The sequence below is a fragment of the Thrips palmi genome, unplaced genomic scaffold, assembly GCF_012932325.1.
Source record: "Thrips palmi isolate BJ-2018 unplaced genomic scaffold, TpBJ-2018v1 HiC_scaffold_16, whole genome shotgun sequence".
In the NCBI taxonomy this organism is placed as follows: Eukaryota; Metazoa; Arthropoda; class Insecta; order Thysanoptera; family Thripidae; genus Thrips; species Thrips palmi.
In genome coordinates this window covers 4124383-4138954 of record NW_023144625.1, presented here as the reverse complement: position 1 = coordinate 4138954, position 14572 = coordinate 4124383, and the positions used below count along the sequence as shown (strand labels likewise).

At 46.3% G+C, this 14572-nt stretch overlaps 1 protein-coding gene and 1 pseudogene across 1 annotated transcript; both read right to left on the bottom strand.

Moving 5' to 3' along the window:
* The window catches only part of LOC117642412, a 31580-nt pseudogene extending 21845 nt beyond the window's left edge, over positions 1-9735 (bottom strand).
* Positions 9736-11280: 1545 nt separating this feature from the next.
* Positions 11281-14280, bottom strand: LOC117642402. The gene is made up of 6 exons (XM_034380568.1): positions 13734-14280; positions 13028-13405; positions 12508-12950; positions 12256-12433; positions 11495-12174; positions 11281-11421 (listed from the first exon to the last, which is right to left on the bottom strand). Exons 1-6 carry the CDS (start codon positions 14275-14277, stop codon positions 11344-11346), a joined length of 2301 nt encoding a protein of 766 aa, XP_034236459.1. The 5' UTR covers positions 14278-14280; the 3' UTR covers positions 11281-11343.
* Between the last annotated feature and the right edge of the window lie 292 nt (positions 14281-14572).

Here is a 14572-nt window from a genome sequence, read left to right as displayed (position 1 = left end):
AGGTGTGGCGGACACCTGCTAGTTACAGACGGGAAAGTGTAACCATGACCTCGAACAAAGAATGGTTAGGAAGTTGAAAACTGTGACCGTGAGAGAACAAGGGTTGCAATGCAAGGTGTCCCACCCCTAAGATAGAAAGACGTTCACGCATACCTTATCACCAAATGTCTGAAAAGCGAACTTCGCATATTTTTCGAAATATCCGACCATGTCATAGCCCAGCCATCCTTGAAAGCGATCTTCGAAGATTTGTGGGTGCTCCAAGTGATACAGCGTCACCTGCAAACATGCAACAATTTGAACATTAATCTCTCATGTCAGAGCCAGCTTCACCATTTAGAAAGATGTGCAATAAATGCGGGTAATATGGACGACCAGTGGGTAATGTGGACCGCTCCTGAAATTCTTCTAATTGATGAGTTCGAGCCAAGCAATACACAAGTTCGGATGCTGGTGGCCGAAACGGTTTTCCACGCCACAGGTAGGCGGCATCACCTATCAGAGTTTTGGGGGTGGTCCACGTTACCCACTGGTGGTCCACATTACCCGCTTTCACGATAACGTACAATAGGAGTTATGTTGTTATCTAGCAGTTCTTGGATGAGGTTCTTGTAGTATCGAACACCGGCCTCATTTGCGTTTTCTGGTTCTCCTGTTGGTAATAAACGTGACTAAGACAGCGAAAACCGGTACGCATTGACCTGAAATAAAACAGAAATTTGTTTGATCCACTGTACTTTAATAGCACGCTTCTATATTTTAAATCGGCAATGGCTTGCTTGTAATTTCATCAGGGAGATGCAATGCGCACCGCAAACTGTCTTCGTAACTGAAGTACTCCGTATGCATCTACAGGCGCACACTTGCACACGAAGGCCATACTTCTTACGCCCACAGGAATCCGAAAGCTTTGACAGTTGACCACCAACGTCGTCAGGTTTCCTTATCGTGATTCGCTTAGGTGATGCCGAGTAAGCACTTGAATTCGCCCGCACCACCCAGCCGAGTGGCAGAGTGGGTCACGCAGGTGTAGGCATAGTGGTAGCTACACCTGCAAATTCAATCTACGAACTGGATTGTGATACACATAAAGCTGCTATGTTTGCGAAGGAAGTTACACCCTAATTCTGGGGTGCAACTGAGAGCAATCACCTCTGTCAGTTGCATCAACTTTCAGAGCGCCTCAAGGCACATTTTAGTCAAACGCTAGAAGCGCTAGAACCGGGACGCCAATGTCACTCTAAAGCTGACTTTTATCACAACCAAACCAGTTAATGATTACAAGGAGCATCGTTTTCAGCGGGGTCGAATTAGTCTAGAACCGCCTGTTGCCAGTTGGTAGCACAAATCGCCTTTCGACATGCAATTATCAGGAATCCTTCCCGGTCTACAGGGCCTGTCTATAATGCTCTAAATGTCTGAACTCGCGATCACGTTGTTTGGTTGTCGATGCCTTGCAACAATCCGGCACGTTAGTTGCGAACGACAGGACAGGCGTGGATTGTCTACGCTTGCACGGCTACCCGAAGCCTTCTACGGCACTGAGAATGAAAAAGTCATGATCAATATCCCAGTTTTGGGCGAGGTGTACTTAATGACCCAAATTTGGGAGAGGATTGTTTCCTGGCCCAAATTTGGGTGAGGAAGGGTGTATCAGCTACCTACATGGATCCATGGTATTAGACCCACCCAAATTTGGGTGAGGAAACTTTTCTCATCCAAATTTGAGTGATAAAGACTTCCTCGCCCAAAATTTTAGTCATGATCATGACTTATTCATGCTGGCGTGGCGTAGACCTGCACTGTTTCTGTACCTTGAGTTCCTTCAGCATACGGACGTCCTCCTTGTACTTGTGATACGAGTCGTCTGCTACGTCGCCATTCAGCCGCCCTGCCTGACTGTGAAAGTAGTAGTCGATTTGACTGACTCCCTTCCCTGCAAGAAGAAGAATCAGGTGGCAGTATTCCGACACGAAGAGGGAAAGTGTCCTAACACACGGTCCCTGAATCACTGTAGAACACAAAATGGCGGGGTGGTAACTGGTGACGCCTTTTTCATTGAGAAACTGTTTTGAAAAGGAAAGAGATACAATAATTATGCCTGACGCTAAGCTTGCGACAGGGAACCTCCACGCTAGGCCTAAATGATTCAGGAAGCGGTCGAAGGGTATAAGTCGAGTTGAACCCACACGGAAAATAGACGTCTAAAAGACGTATATTAGACGTCTATTTGTAGATGGAAATGAGTCTAATAGAGGTCTTTTGACGTCTACATGTAGATCATCTACACATAATCTAATGGTCGAATTTGCGACGTCTATTAGACGTCTATTACTTTTCCTCTAGTAGACGTCTGCAGATAGATTTAGAATCGACGGACTCAAGAATAGCCCCTGTATACCAAGTAGCGCACAATGAAGGTATCAACGGTCAAAACGCGAGTCGGGTTCCCGCGTGGGAAAGTAGTAGCATCTAGATCGAATAGGGCAGTTCCGAGGGGGTATGTGCTCTCTGAACCTGTGTACCGACTATTACGCTATTACGCTCTATTACGCCACAAATTAATCGGAATTTAGATAAAAACGGCCTAAAACACACCAAAATTGATAAAATTTTGACAATTTTGGCTATTACGCGACTATTACGCGTATTATTACGCGTGCTATTACAGATAGAGTGAACCGACTATTACGCGAGTGCATACCCCCTCGGGCAGTTCGTACCTGATGTGGGGATTTCGAGGGCCGAGCAAGGGAACGCTGCCGGTACGGCACTACCATCTCTTGCCACATCCAAAAAATTGTATGGTCCTCACGCTCAAAGAGCGTTTCTATTAATGGGACTCTTCAAAGGAAATGAGAACGGCGTAGAGACTATAAGAGAACTGGCTCACGGAGTCGTCACCGCGAGCGGGCAGACGTGCTTTGCGCGTGGCGCGCTCTCGTGGCAGTTAGGAGAAGCTTATCCGTCTAGTACCTTATCTAAAGAGTAGAAAGACATCTTTCTACTTTGAAGACCAAGATCTCACCCACTACGCTATGAGCTGACGTAAGAAGTTGGGACGGAAATTAATCTATATGGCGTCTGCATAAAGTCTATCATTGTGCATCTATAGATAGTCTACATGTGATATATTTTTAGACGTCCATGTTTCAACGGCCTTAGCTGTCTTCATGAAATCTACCGTGTGGACATCTGCAGATAGACCTTTGCTAGATATCAGGTAGATCTGTCCTATGAGTCCTTAGATGAACTTCGACAAGAAAGATCATCTATAGACGTCTGCAGTTGCATCTATAGTTAGACATAGACGTATTAGAGGCGCGTTAGATCCTTTATAGACCGTCTACTTCAGTCCATAGATCTCTATAGACACTAAAGATCATCTATAGATTGTCTAAATTTGTCTATAGACGTAGATAGACTTTTGAAGACCACATCTAGACGGTCTAGCTTAATCTATAGACGTCTATTTTCCGTGTGGGAAGCCGTGCACTTTTGAAGGGCCTAAACCTTGCAGGTGGGAGAACAGATGGGGAATGTCATCTAAAAATAGATGCAAGAGGATGGGACTTGTCTCACCACACTTATTTTTGCACCAAATTTTCGCTTTATGTTTACTTGATAGACAGATAAGAGGTCACGGAATCAACTCGATGCCTTAACCCCTTCTTCCGCTTCCTGGATCAAATCCTTGCAGACTTTTTGTCCATTGCCATATTTGATCATAATTAAAAAAATGTACAAATTTGCACAGATATTAGGCACAATTTCAGAAATACCTCAGCACAATATGGAAATACTGTTCCTCATTTGGGTATTACCCACACGGAAAATAGACGTCTATAGATTAAGCTAGACCGTCTAGATGTGGTCTTCAAAAGTCTATCTACGTCTATAGACAAATTTAGACAATCTATAGATGATCTTTAGTGTCTATAGAGATCTATGGACTGAAGTAGACGGTCTATAAAGGATCTAACGCGCCTCTAATACGTCTATGTCTAACTATAGATGCAACTGCAGACGTCTATAGATGATCTTTCTTGTCGAAGTTCATCTAAGGACTCATAGGACAGATCTACCTGATATCTAGCAAAGGTCTATCTGCAGATGTCCACACGGTAGATTTCATGAAGACAGCTAAGGCCGTTGAAACATGGACGTCTAAAAATATATCACATGTAGACTATCTATAGATGCACAATGATAGACTTTATGCAGACGCCATATAGATTAATTTCCGTCCCAACTTCTTACGTCAGCTCATAGCGTAGTGGGTGAGATCTTGGTCTTCAAAGTAGAAAGATGTCTTTCTACTCTTTAGATAAGGTACTAGACGGATAAGCTTCTCCTAACTGCCACGAGAGCGCGCCACGCGCAAAGCACGTCTGCCCGCTCGCGGTGACGACTCCGTGAGCCAGTTCTCTTATAGTCTCTACGCCGTTCTCATTTCCTTTGAAGAGTCCCATTAATAGAAACGCTCTTTGAGCGTGAGGACCATACAATTTTTTGGATGTGGCAAGAGATGGTAGTGCCGTACCGGCAGCGTTCCCTTGCTCGGCCCTCGAAATCCCCACATCAGGTACGAACTGCCCGAGGGGGTATGCACTCGCGTAATAGTCGGTTCACTCTATCTGTAATAGCACGCGTAATAATACGCGTAATAGTCGCGTAATAGCCAAAATTGTCAAAATTTTATCAATTTTGGTGTGTTTTAGGCCGTTTTTATCTAAATTCCGATTAATTTGTGGCGTAATAGAGCGTAATAGCGTAATAGTCGGTACACAGGTTCAGAGAGCACATACCCCCTCGGAACTGCCCTATTCGATCTAGATGCTACTACTTTCCCACGCGGGAACCCGACTCGCGTTTTGACCGTTGATACCTTCATTGTGCGCTACTTGGTATACAGGGGCTATTCTTGAGTCCGTCGATTCTAAATCTATCTGCAGACGTCTACTAGAGGAAAAGTAATAGACGTCTAATAGACGTCGCAAATTCGACCATTAGATTATGTGTAGATGATCTACATGTAGACGTCAAAAGACCTCTATTAGACTCATTTCCATCTACAAATAGACGTCTAATATACGTCTTTTAGACGTCTATTTTCCGTGTGGGTAGATTGTACATAGCTTCCGAATTCACAAATGTGGCCATAGTTATGCACAATAAAAGCACATCAACATTTCGTGTGGTACGCCTTTAGCCCAGAAAATGTACTTTAATTCACAAAGGTCCGAAGCCTCGAGTTCCCGTGTTCCCTGAATATGGGTCGACCCACCGTTCTTTTGCTTCGAGATTAGTGGTTCAGATCACAGACAGGATACTCCAGTGATGTATTTCTACCTCAAGTCCTTACCGTCCTCCTGCCACGCTCCCTCCACTTGGTAGCTCGAAGAGCCTGCACCGAAAATGAAGCCGTCTGGCAGACGGTAGATTGCGTCGTCGCTTTCATCCGAGAGCTTCGCCGGAACCTTCGGACCACAAACCAGCAATGAGCCCAAACACAGATACAGCGCATTTGAATAATTTCAAGTACGAATCCCAAATCAGGAATTCAACTGGAGAAAGGCCTCGTTTTCACACTGATTTATCGAAAGTGAAGATCACATTGTGTGGGAGTAGTTCTCACACTGGACACTTTAAGAAGCGTTCGTTGGACTCCACCGGAAGATGTTTTCGCTGGTCGATTAGCGATAGCAAAGACATTTACACACGTAGGCTGAAAACTTTGAATGTTTGTACGTCGGAGTATAAATATTGCAAAGAACACTGTTCCCTTCAAAACCTGTGCGGCGCGTTTCAATGACAGCGGTTGGTATGGCTAATGCTTTCTTATGGAGCACCCCTCGCCCCGCAACACCCCCGCAGACGGTCAAAGCATCCTGCGGCGCGCGGCGCGCGCATTACTAGGCACGTCGCCCGACGTCGCCAGGTGACCCGAATTAGAGCAAAGCGTACATTTTGAGCCACAATACTAAGTGACGTACGAAACGTGCAAGGAAGAGTGTTTTAGGCGGACATAGCTGTGCACTCTAAATGTCTTAGGAAGAAATTTCCCATGTTACGAAGGAGATGGCGCAAGCAAAATACGAAGGTGGTTTTTCTTTGTATAACGAAGGTTTTTCTTTGTATCTTACAATGAAGTAGCTAAAAAGATTCGTATTACGAAGGAATATTGATTCGTATTATGCTTGCACCGAATTCATTGTAACATACGAATAAAATAGGTCAAATTTCATTGTAAGACATTTAGAGTGTGGATGCGGTCAAAATCACAAATGCAACGGTTGTAAACAACTCAGTGTGCCGCAGGATTTCTCATACCTCGTCCGCCGCGCGAGCTTGAACACTGAGAATGAAAGAGTCATGATCATGACTAAAATTTTGGGTGAGGAATTCTTCATTACCCAAATTTGGGTGAGGAAACTTTCCTCACCCAAATTTGGGTCATAATACAATGGAGCTATATAGGGAGCTGATACACCCTTCCTCACCCAAAATTGGGCGAGGAAGCTTTCCTCGCCCAAATTGGGTGAGGAAACTTTCCTCGCCCAAATTTGGGTGAGAAAAAAAACCTCGCCCAAAATTGGGTATTGATCATGACTTTTTCATTCTCAGTGAACTCGCAACGCTACTTCAAGATGGTTAAATGCAGATATCTCGTGAACGAGAAATAGTACTTTTTGTGGTTGATCTTTCTCTTATCTTTGTTTCACGGGGAATTTTTTAAGACGTTTCCCAGCAAATTTGGTGGTGCAACTACACACTAAATGGCATGGGACTTTTTTTGTCCCATGAATGATGAAATTTTAAGCACATCCGGTGGTGATGCAATTTTGTGTCCGCCAGACGGGACAAATTGTCTAGTGAAAGTACAATTTGCAGCGGGCGTCGGACAAAATGTGTCGCCATGGCCCAGCAGACGGGATCAAAATTGTATCATCGTCGGATGTGCTTAAGGGGGGACCCTGGTGAAAAAATCGCCAAAATTCCAAAAAATAGTATTTTTAAAGTTCATAGGTAAAAATGTGCATAGAAGGTTTCAGATTCAACAGGTTGAACACCTTTAAGCTAAGTGGGTAGTTTCTTTATCATTTGGAAGGAAATAGCATTGAGATCAGTTTGTCGTTGGCTTCTACGCTCAACTTCACAGCTTTGCTCAGTCGTCAAAAAATTTTGTCGTAGAAAGACTTCCTGCGTTCCTGGTTGACACCTACATGAGTCGTCTTGCATGGACTCTATTCATTGATGACTTGTCGTCAAATTTTAGTGACGGAATCTTGATATCAGCCCTACTTTTTTTAAAACACACCTAAAAGTTTGAAAAAAAGGGAAAAATATCACTTGTTTTTAATGTTAAAATTTGAAAACTCATATCTCAGGACAGAAGTTGAATTTGAAAATTCCGTCACTAAAATCTCTTCTATACATCTTTAGGATAACCCAAAAAAATTTTCAAGACTTTCCGTCCCAATGAAAGACGCAGGAAGATTTTTCCCCAACGCTCCAAAAAACACTAAAAAGCCACTTTTCTCAGAGACCGTTCAACATTTTGGATTGAATTTTGTTTTGGGAACTCACCATAATGAACCTAATAATTAAGCAAAGTTTCAACTTCCTGGGATTATTTTGAAGCCTACTTGAAAGTTTCACCAGGGTCCCCCCTTAAAATTGCATAATTCGTGGGACAAAAAAAGTCCCATGACATTTAGTGTGTAACTTTCTACGATAAATCAAAGGTAAGGTTATTTGGAAACAAACACTATTTTTACTTTTTAAAAGAAAGTAAAGGAAGTACTGTTTGTTAAATTTTCTCCTCTTTCCAACGTTATACTTGGTTTCTCGATGCGATGGATAGTACCGAAACTGCGAGCGAAAAACTGTATCCGTGTCGCTGTCCTGGCACCATATTTATCCTCTCACTATCTCGGCTTCTAGATATTTTTCGGCCAAACGCTTTTGGAGGTAGTCATCCCACTACTTAGGCCTACGATTTGCGTAAGTTTCGTCCCGATCCGAGACCATGCCGTTTTGTGACTGACTCAGTTGGCGTAGAATCACCCAGTAGTGCACACAAACACACACGCGCGCGCGAGCGCGCACACACACACACACACACACACACACACGCGCAGACAGAGAAAGTTTTTGGCGGAGCGATAGCGAAGCCGGTTACTCCAGTGGGGTTGCAAAGTTTTTTCTGACTGTGTTTGTGTGTCTGTCCACCCTACTCCTCCTGATCGGCTCGGCCGATCTCGGTGAGATTTGGCACTTCTTAGGCATGCCCTTGGCTCGGCACACGCGAAATTTCACTATCCTAGCTCAACTGGTTCAGTTTTTATAGCCGAAAAACACCTAAAAACGGGGAAAAATCTAGTCTTCTGCAGGCCGATGCCTTCTGTCTTGAAGAAAGGGGGGTCTGAAGGGCGTGGCCCCCCAGCCTCGACAAGTTAAGAAGTTACAAAGGTCAGGATCGTGTTTTCTGTAGATGAAGCAACACTATTTAGAATGAGGGGGGTCTAGGGGGTGGAGCCTCCCAGCATGCAACTAGTTAGAAGTAACCGACGATGGACAAGCCAGCCTGCCGAACGCAGGCCAGCGCCGCAGGCCAAGGTAGGTGCGCCAGGCGCGGATTGGAGGAACAGGCAGCGAGACATCGCGAAGCCTGTTAGGGTAAGGTTACCAAACATGGATCACTTTTTAGAAATGTCTTATAGTTCCGCTCAAACAAGCGATGACCTAAATTTTCTTCGACACACTTCAAGATTTCCACAAAGACAACCTTTTCCCAGGAACTGTACATTTAATAACAAATACTTTGAAATTTACAGGGCTTTGAAATTTCACTGATTTTAGTGATCCATGTTTGGGTCAGACCCAAACATGGATCACCCCCCCTCGCGTTTTGACAGGGGCGATCCGATAACTTCCGGTCACCTAAATTTTAAAAAGGTACACTCTGAAGGTGCCACGAAAATTTTTTAAAACATTTCTGATGAACGGATTCTTTTTAATAACGGTTTGAATTTTGGCTCCTACCCTAACCTGAAACCAGGCCATTTTCGGACCCCTTTTCAGAGGCACCTTTTCACTTGCATACTGTGAAGGTAACGGTAAGATTGATCAGCGCCCCCGCGCGTGATTCTGAAAGTTAAAGGTCTAGACTTAATGAAAAACTTCGAAAAAATTAAATTGGTCGATTGGTTTGGCAGTACGGGCTCGCTAACAAAAATGATCCATGATTGGTACCCCGATCCATGTTCGGCACTTTACCCTACGACAAGACGCGGTCTGGCGTAAACGTACCTTGTTTAACCCCACTGGAGTAACGGGCTTCGCTATCGCTCAGCCAACAAATAATGCGTGCAACGAAATTACCCATGAATTGTTTGCAAATTTACGAACACATTTTTTACAGTGTATAGCAAAGGCATTCGCGATTTCCAAGGAGTGAGTTCCTGGAGAAACGAGGAACCGTTTTTACCGTGCAGCGTCCATTCACAGTTTTGGGCGTCGGTTGTCACGTACCTCGCGCAAGTGTAGAGCAGACGGCTGCGCGCTGCCAACGAGCAGCACGAGCACAAGAGCGGCCTCCTTCATGATTACGGAATCAGTGACTGCAAGCTATGCCCGCGGCCCAGACCAGACAGTTTTTAAAAAAGGCGCCACGTAGGAGCTCTATCGATGATAGAGGTGGTCCTTGTGTTCCACTTAATCGTGAGAAACACACGGGGCAGGCGAGACGTCATCGGAAGCGGTCCCACGTAGCAGCTTTATCAATGATACTGGTGATATTGGCGGCCCTCCACTAGGCTGTTTCAAAAAAAATAGATTTTCCGGGTAAGTCGATTTTTTGATGCATCTAGGTCCCGTATAGACACATGCAAAGTTTGAGCGAAATCGGACAACGTTTACCCACCGCGCAACGCGATAAACGATTTGGCGCCGGCAGGGGGCACCCCCACCTCCTGCACCTTGCGGTCGCTGCCGCAGCGCCATCTGGAATCGGAACTCGCTGAAACGTTCAGGCAATATTGCGGTGGGTTGCCTGGACCAGCTTGCGTGGTTGGAACCGCAACCCTACCGGGTACCACTGCTCTACAGCGACGTAGGGGCCTAACGTGGTTTTCGAGGGGGGGGAGGGGTTAAAGCACAAGCGACATCGAAAACATGATGTGGCCTGTCAAGCCTGGCCTAGTGACTAACGATTCCACCATTCCAAACCATAAGCGGTCGGAAACCAGCGGCACGGCTAGCGCGAGACGAGTCGCTGCCGCCTGCACTGTTAAAAAAATTCTTAAATTTAATACATAATGACATCTTAATTTTAATAACCTTTTGTAAGGATATGAAAACTCATAAAGGTTTGTGAAGTTTAAGAAAATTTCTTACATTTCCCAAAACATTTCTGACAAGTAATGAAAATATTGGTAAGTTTCAGAAACTTTATTAAAATTAAAAAACAGGTTCATTAAATTTGAGACTGTTTACCAAATGCAATAATTTGTTTCTTAAAATTCAAAATTACCATGACTTTTCATATTTGATTCTCATCCTGCCAGTTAAAATTGTGATCATTGGACGCTTCACTACCAGTGTACGTAAAGAACAAATTTGGATGATCTTGGTCATGTGAAGTCGTGTTTGGAGGCCCTGGGATGAGCGCTTCCACTGCCTAGCGGAGTCTCCGCCGAGAGGCTTGGAGTCATCCACATCCTAGAGCCCGCCTCGCAGAGCTCACTCGTGGCGCAGTTGGTAGCGTCGCGGTGCGGTAATCCGGAATTCCGGGTTCGAGACCGAGGTTGAACCACGCTTCCAAGCGATTTCGGCAGTGAAATCGACTACTACCATACAATGAATAACTCATTACGTACATAAGGCGTTCAATTTTTACCTGCTCTTTATTAAATTCTTTTTAAATGCAAAAACAACTTTTAAGAAACAGATTATTACTTTTCAAATTTAATTCTTACTTTTAAGAAGAAAAAGTTTATTACTTTTACTAGCAAAAAGTCTTTGTAAACTGCTTCATAAAAAAGTTTCTTAAAATTAAGATGGATTTTTTTAACAGTGTGGCCCGGCCCGGCCGCCCGTTCAAAGCGCGCGCGCTCCGCCGCTCGCCCGGCGCGCCTCGCCACGGCACGGCTCTCCAGCTTCCGCTCCGGCGCGCGCGCGGTTTGAACGCTCCGACACGCGTTCTCGTGGCCAGCACCGTCTGGTTCCAATGAATGTGTGATCTAAAGAGTGTGTAATAGATGTGTGTGGAGGGAATGTCATTAGGTATTTTTATAACAAAATCACTGCTCTTTATTTATTGATTGGAACCCACTTGCTTTACTCTTCTAATTTGGGACAAAAGTACGTGACTCGCAGCGAGTTGTCTTGCTCCTCCGACTTCACTTTCTTTTGAACCTATAAAGAAAATAAAAACACGTGTGTTAGGGTAATAGAGAGCACGAATCATTAAATGTTTTTTTTTTCTTACCAGTAACAAATTTTGGAAGTCCTTTTCGTCTCGCGTCAGTTCCCCATTGAAGTTCTTGCACAGAGCGACAGAGCGCTCTGCTGTGTCATTGACAACTTGCACGTTCCGCAGTTTGCTTTGGTTCTCCTTGAATACAGGGTCACTTTCCCATTCTTGGGGGTCTTTGGTTAAAAAGGAGGTTTCCAAACCAAAAGCTGAGAAAAATAGCATGCTGTGCTCATTAACGAACTGTGGAAGTCTCAGCTGCCGAAGACGGGACACCGGCGTTTTCTCCCCAGCCAGGTAGCGCATGGGAGGCCTGTCGGGAATTCCCCTGCTTTTCTTCTTACTCTTCTTACTCTTCTTACTCTTGTTGGCCCTTTTTGCCTCCTTCACTTTCTTAGTCAGGTTAGCAACCATTGCCCTCTTCGTCTCATGACCAACCCGGTCATCAAAGAGAGCAAAGGGCACACAGTGTGGAGACAAATACCACAGATGGTTCACAAAAGCTTCACGGGCCACTTTTGAACACAGCACGTTCACTTCCGCGTGTTCGATGATATTATGCAAAAGCCTCAGGTCGTTGAGAGGGGCCTCGATACCATTTGTGGCACTGAACCATGGTTCTAGATAGTTCATTACATGGAACAAGTTGAAGTTTCGTAATTTTGTCAGAGTGGCGGGCGTCACTTGAAATTCTCCTGTAATGTGAAAGCAGAGTTATAGTTCATTCATAAATAATGCGAAAGAAATTTATTGAACTAAAAGGAAAGATTACAAACCTGTTAGGGCAAACATGTGCATACTGAGACAATAAATTATCCTTCCCATGAATCTGGCGGACGACAGAGCCATAGGTGATCGGAAGTGCACACCGTTTGGCTGCGTAGGAGGGACCTCTCCCAGGAAAATAACGACCAACTCAAGAAGGTATTTATAGTCACAGCGAATCAATGGACGCTGGAAGAAGAGAATGACAGTATAAAATTTACTATTACCAGACCAGTAGTCACAAAAAAATCAAAATAATGTACCTTCAGTGTATTTTTTGCAAAATTCAGAATTTCTAATATTTTGTCATCTGGTAAAAATTCTTTGCACTCTGAGTCCTGAGTAGCAGGCAGATAGTTCGTGTGGTCCATAGAATTCCACTTGTTCATAAAGCTGGTACAAAGAGGTCCCAAATCAGGAGAAGTGGAGGGCTCCACTGTTTTGTGAAACACATGCTTTGGAATCGTCTCCAAAAGATGGTGACGACACGCAGTGTAAATTAGAATCTTCCCTAGTTTCTCCTCCAGGATAACTATGGCACCATTGTGTGGACCAGTGATTGACGACGTTGTGTCGGCGCAGGCAACAGTCACCTTTTCGCCACACTTCCAGCACTCAAGTTGAGTCATGACTGCCGTTGCCTGAGCCTCGCCGGTGCCGTCTGGCAAAACATCGGCACTCAGTAGCTGCTCATTACCATCTGACCCTGAAACGAAAAGACTAAACGGTAAAAGCCCGAATAGGCAAAGAGTTTAGGGTGAAATTTAGACGAGAGCAACGAACCAGACACAACAACAGGCAGCCTCTCGACGAGCTCCTTCTTCCCGTTGGCACCACGTTTTCCGTCCAAACGAGGCACTTTTATGCCGTCCCAGTGAACGGTCTGCGGGCCCTTGGGGGCAAAAGTGGCTCGGATGGTGTTTGCAGCCTCAGAGCGCTCTTCCCTCCTTCGCCGCCACAGGGTGGTGTGACTCAAGCAGTGCTCGTCCCCATCCTCTGCGGCCTTCGCAGCCAGGGTGCGGAACGCAGCCCGCGAGGACACCTTCCCTCGGTCCAGGTTGGTGCAGACGGAGGACGGCACCGCAGAGAGGGAAGTCCCAGGGAGGAATTCGGGGTCAGGATCGGAGTCATACACCTCGACCTCGACCTTGACTACATCCCCTAGCAAAGAAAACGTTGCGTTAAATTAAATAATACCCCCCCCCCTTTTCCGCTTCCCCGTCTCGCAGTGGGCCAGAAGACCGGTAGAGGCGGCCAAAACTCGAGACGCGTTGAGCTCCAGAGTCGCTAAACAGGCCTCGAACCGAACGTGTGACCCCGCCAATGGATCCCGTGTCCGGAGAGCAATCGATTGGTGGGGTCACACGTTCGTCGTTCGGTTCGAGGCCTGTTTATCGACTCTGGAGCTCAAAACGCGTCTCGAGTTTTGGCCGCCTCACCGGTCCTCTGGCCCACTGTGCTGTGCGTCTGCGCGCTACACTGTACTGACCTGCGGCCTGCGGTGTGTTGTCCTGGCACTTGCGCTGGCGCTTTTTCACTTCGCCGCTCTGACGCAAGGCCTGGCGCTTCACCGCGCGCGCGGGCACGACACCCACGCTGTCTTTGGCCCCGATGTCAAAAACCGCGTTCATGTCACTCTTGAACGCGTCCAGGCGACCATGGTAGCAAGGGCGACTTTCGTCCCTGCGCACTTTACAGAATGTGTCGTGCACCTTCTTGATCTTGGTGACGACAGCATTCAAGGACATGGAGGCACGGTTCTCTTCCAGCCATCGCACGCGCAACATCTTGCCGACACAACGTGCACTCTCATTCAAACTCATCCGATGATCCAAGTCATGCATATTAAAAAACACCACGCGCATGACATCCACGCCCGTCGGCAGACAGTGCGGCGGGAAAACATTGTAACGAAATCTAAACACGCTATCGAACGTTGTTGACACGTCCATCGCGCCGACTGACAGACTGTCACTGCGGAGCGAGCGCCGCACTCGCCGCAGCCAGCGGTGACGTCCACCTGTCGCTGGCATCGGTTCGCCCATCGCCCAGCAGCAGCCTCCCCTTTCCCCACCCCCTTCCCTGATCTCTGACCCAACGCGTAGCCATAGAAACGTCAACACAAGACGGTGCTGGCCACGAGAACGCGTGTCGGAGCGTTCAAACCGCGCGCGCGCCGGAGCGGAAGCTGGAGAGCCGTGCCGTGGCGAGGCGCGCCGGGCGAGCGGCGGAGCGCGCGCGCTTTGAACGGGCGGCCGGGCCGGGCCAGGCGGCAGCGACTCGTCTCGCGCTAGCCGTGCCGCTGGTTTCCGACCGCTTATGGTTTGG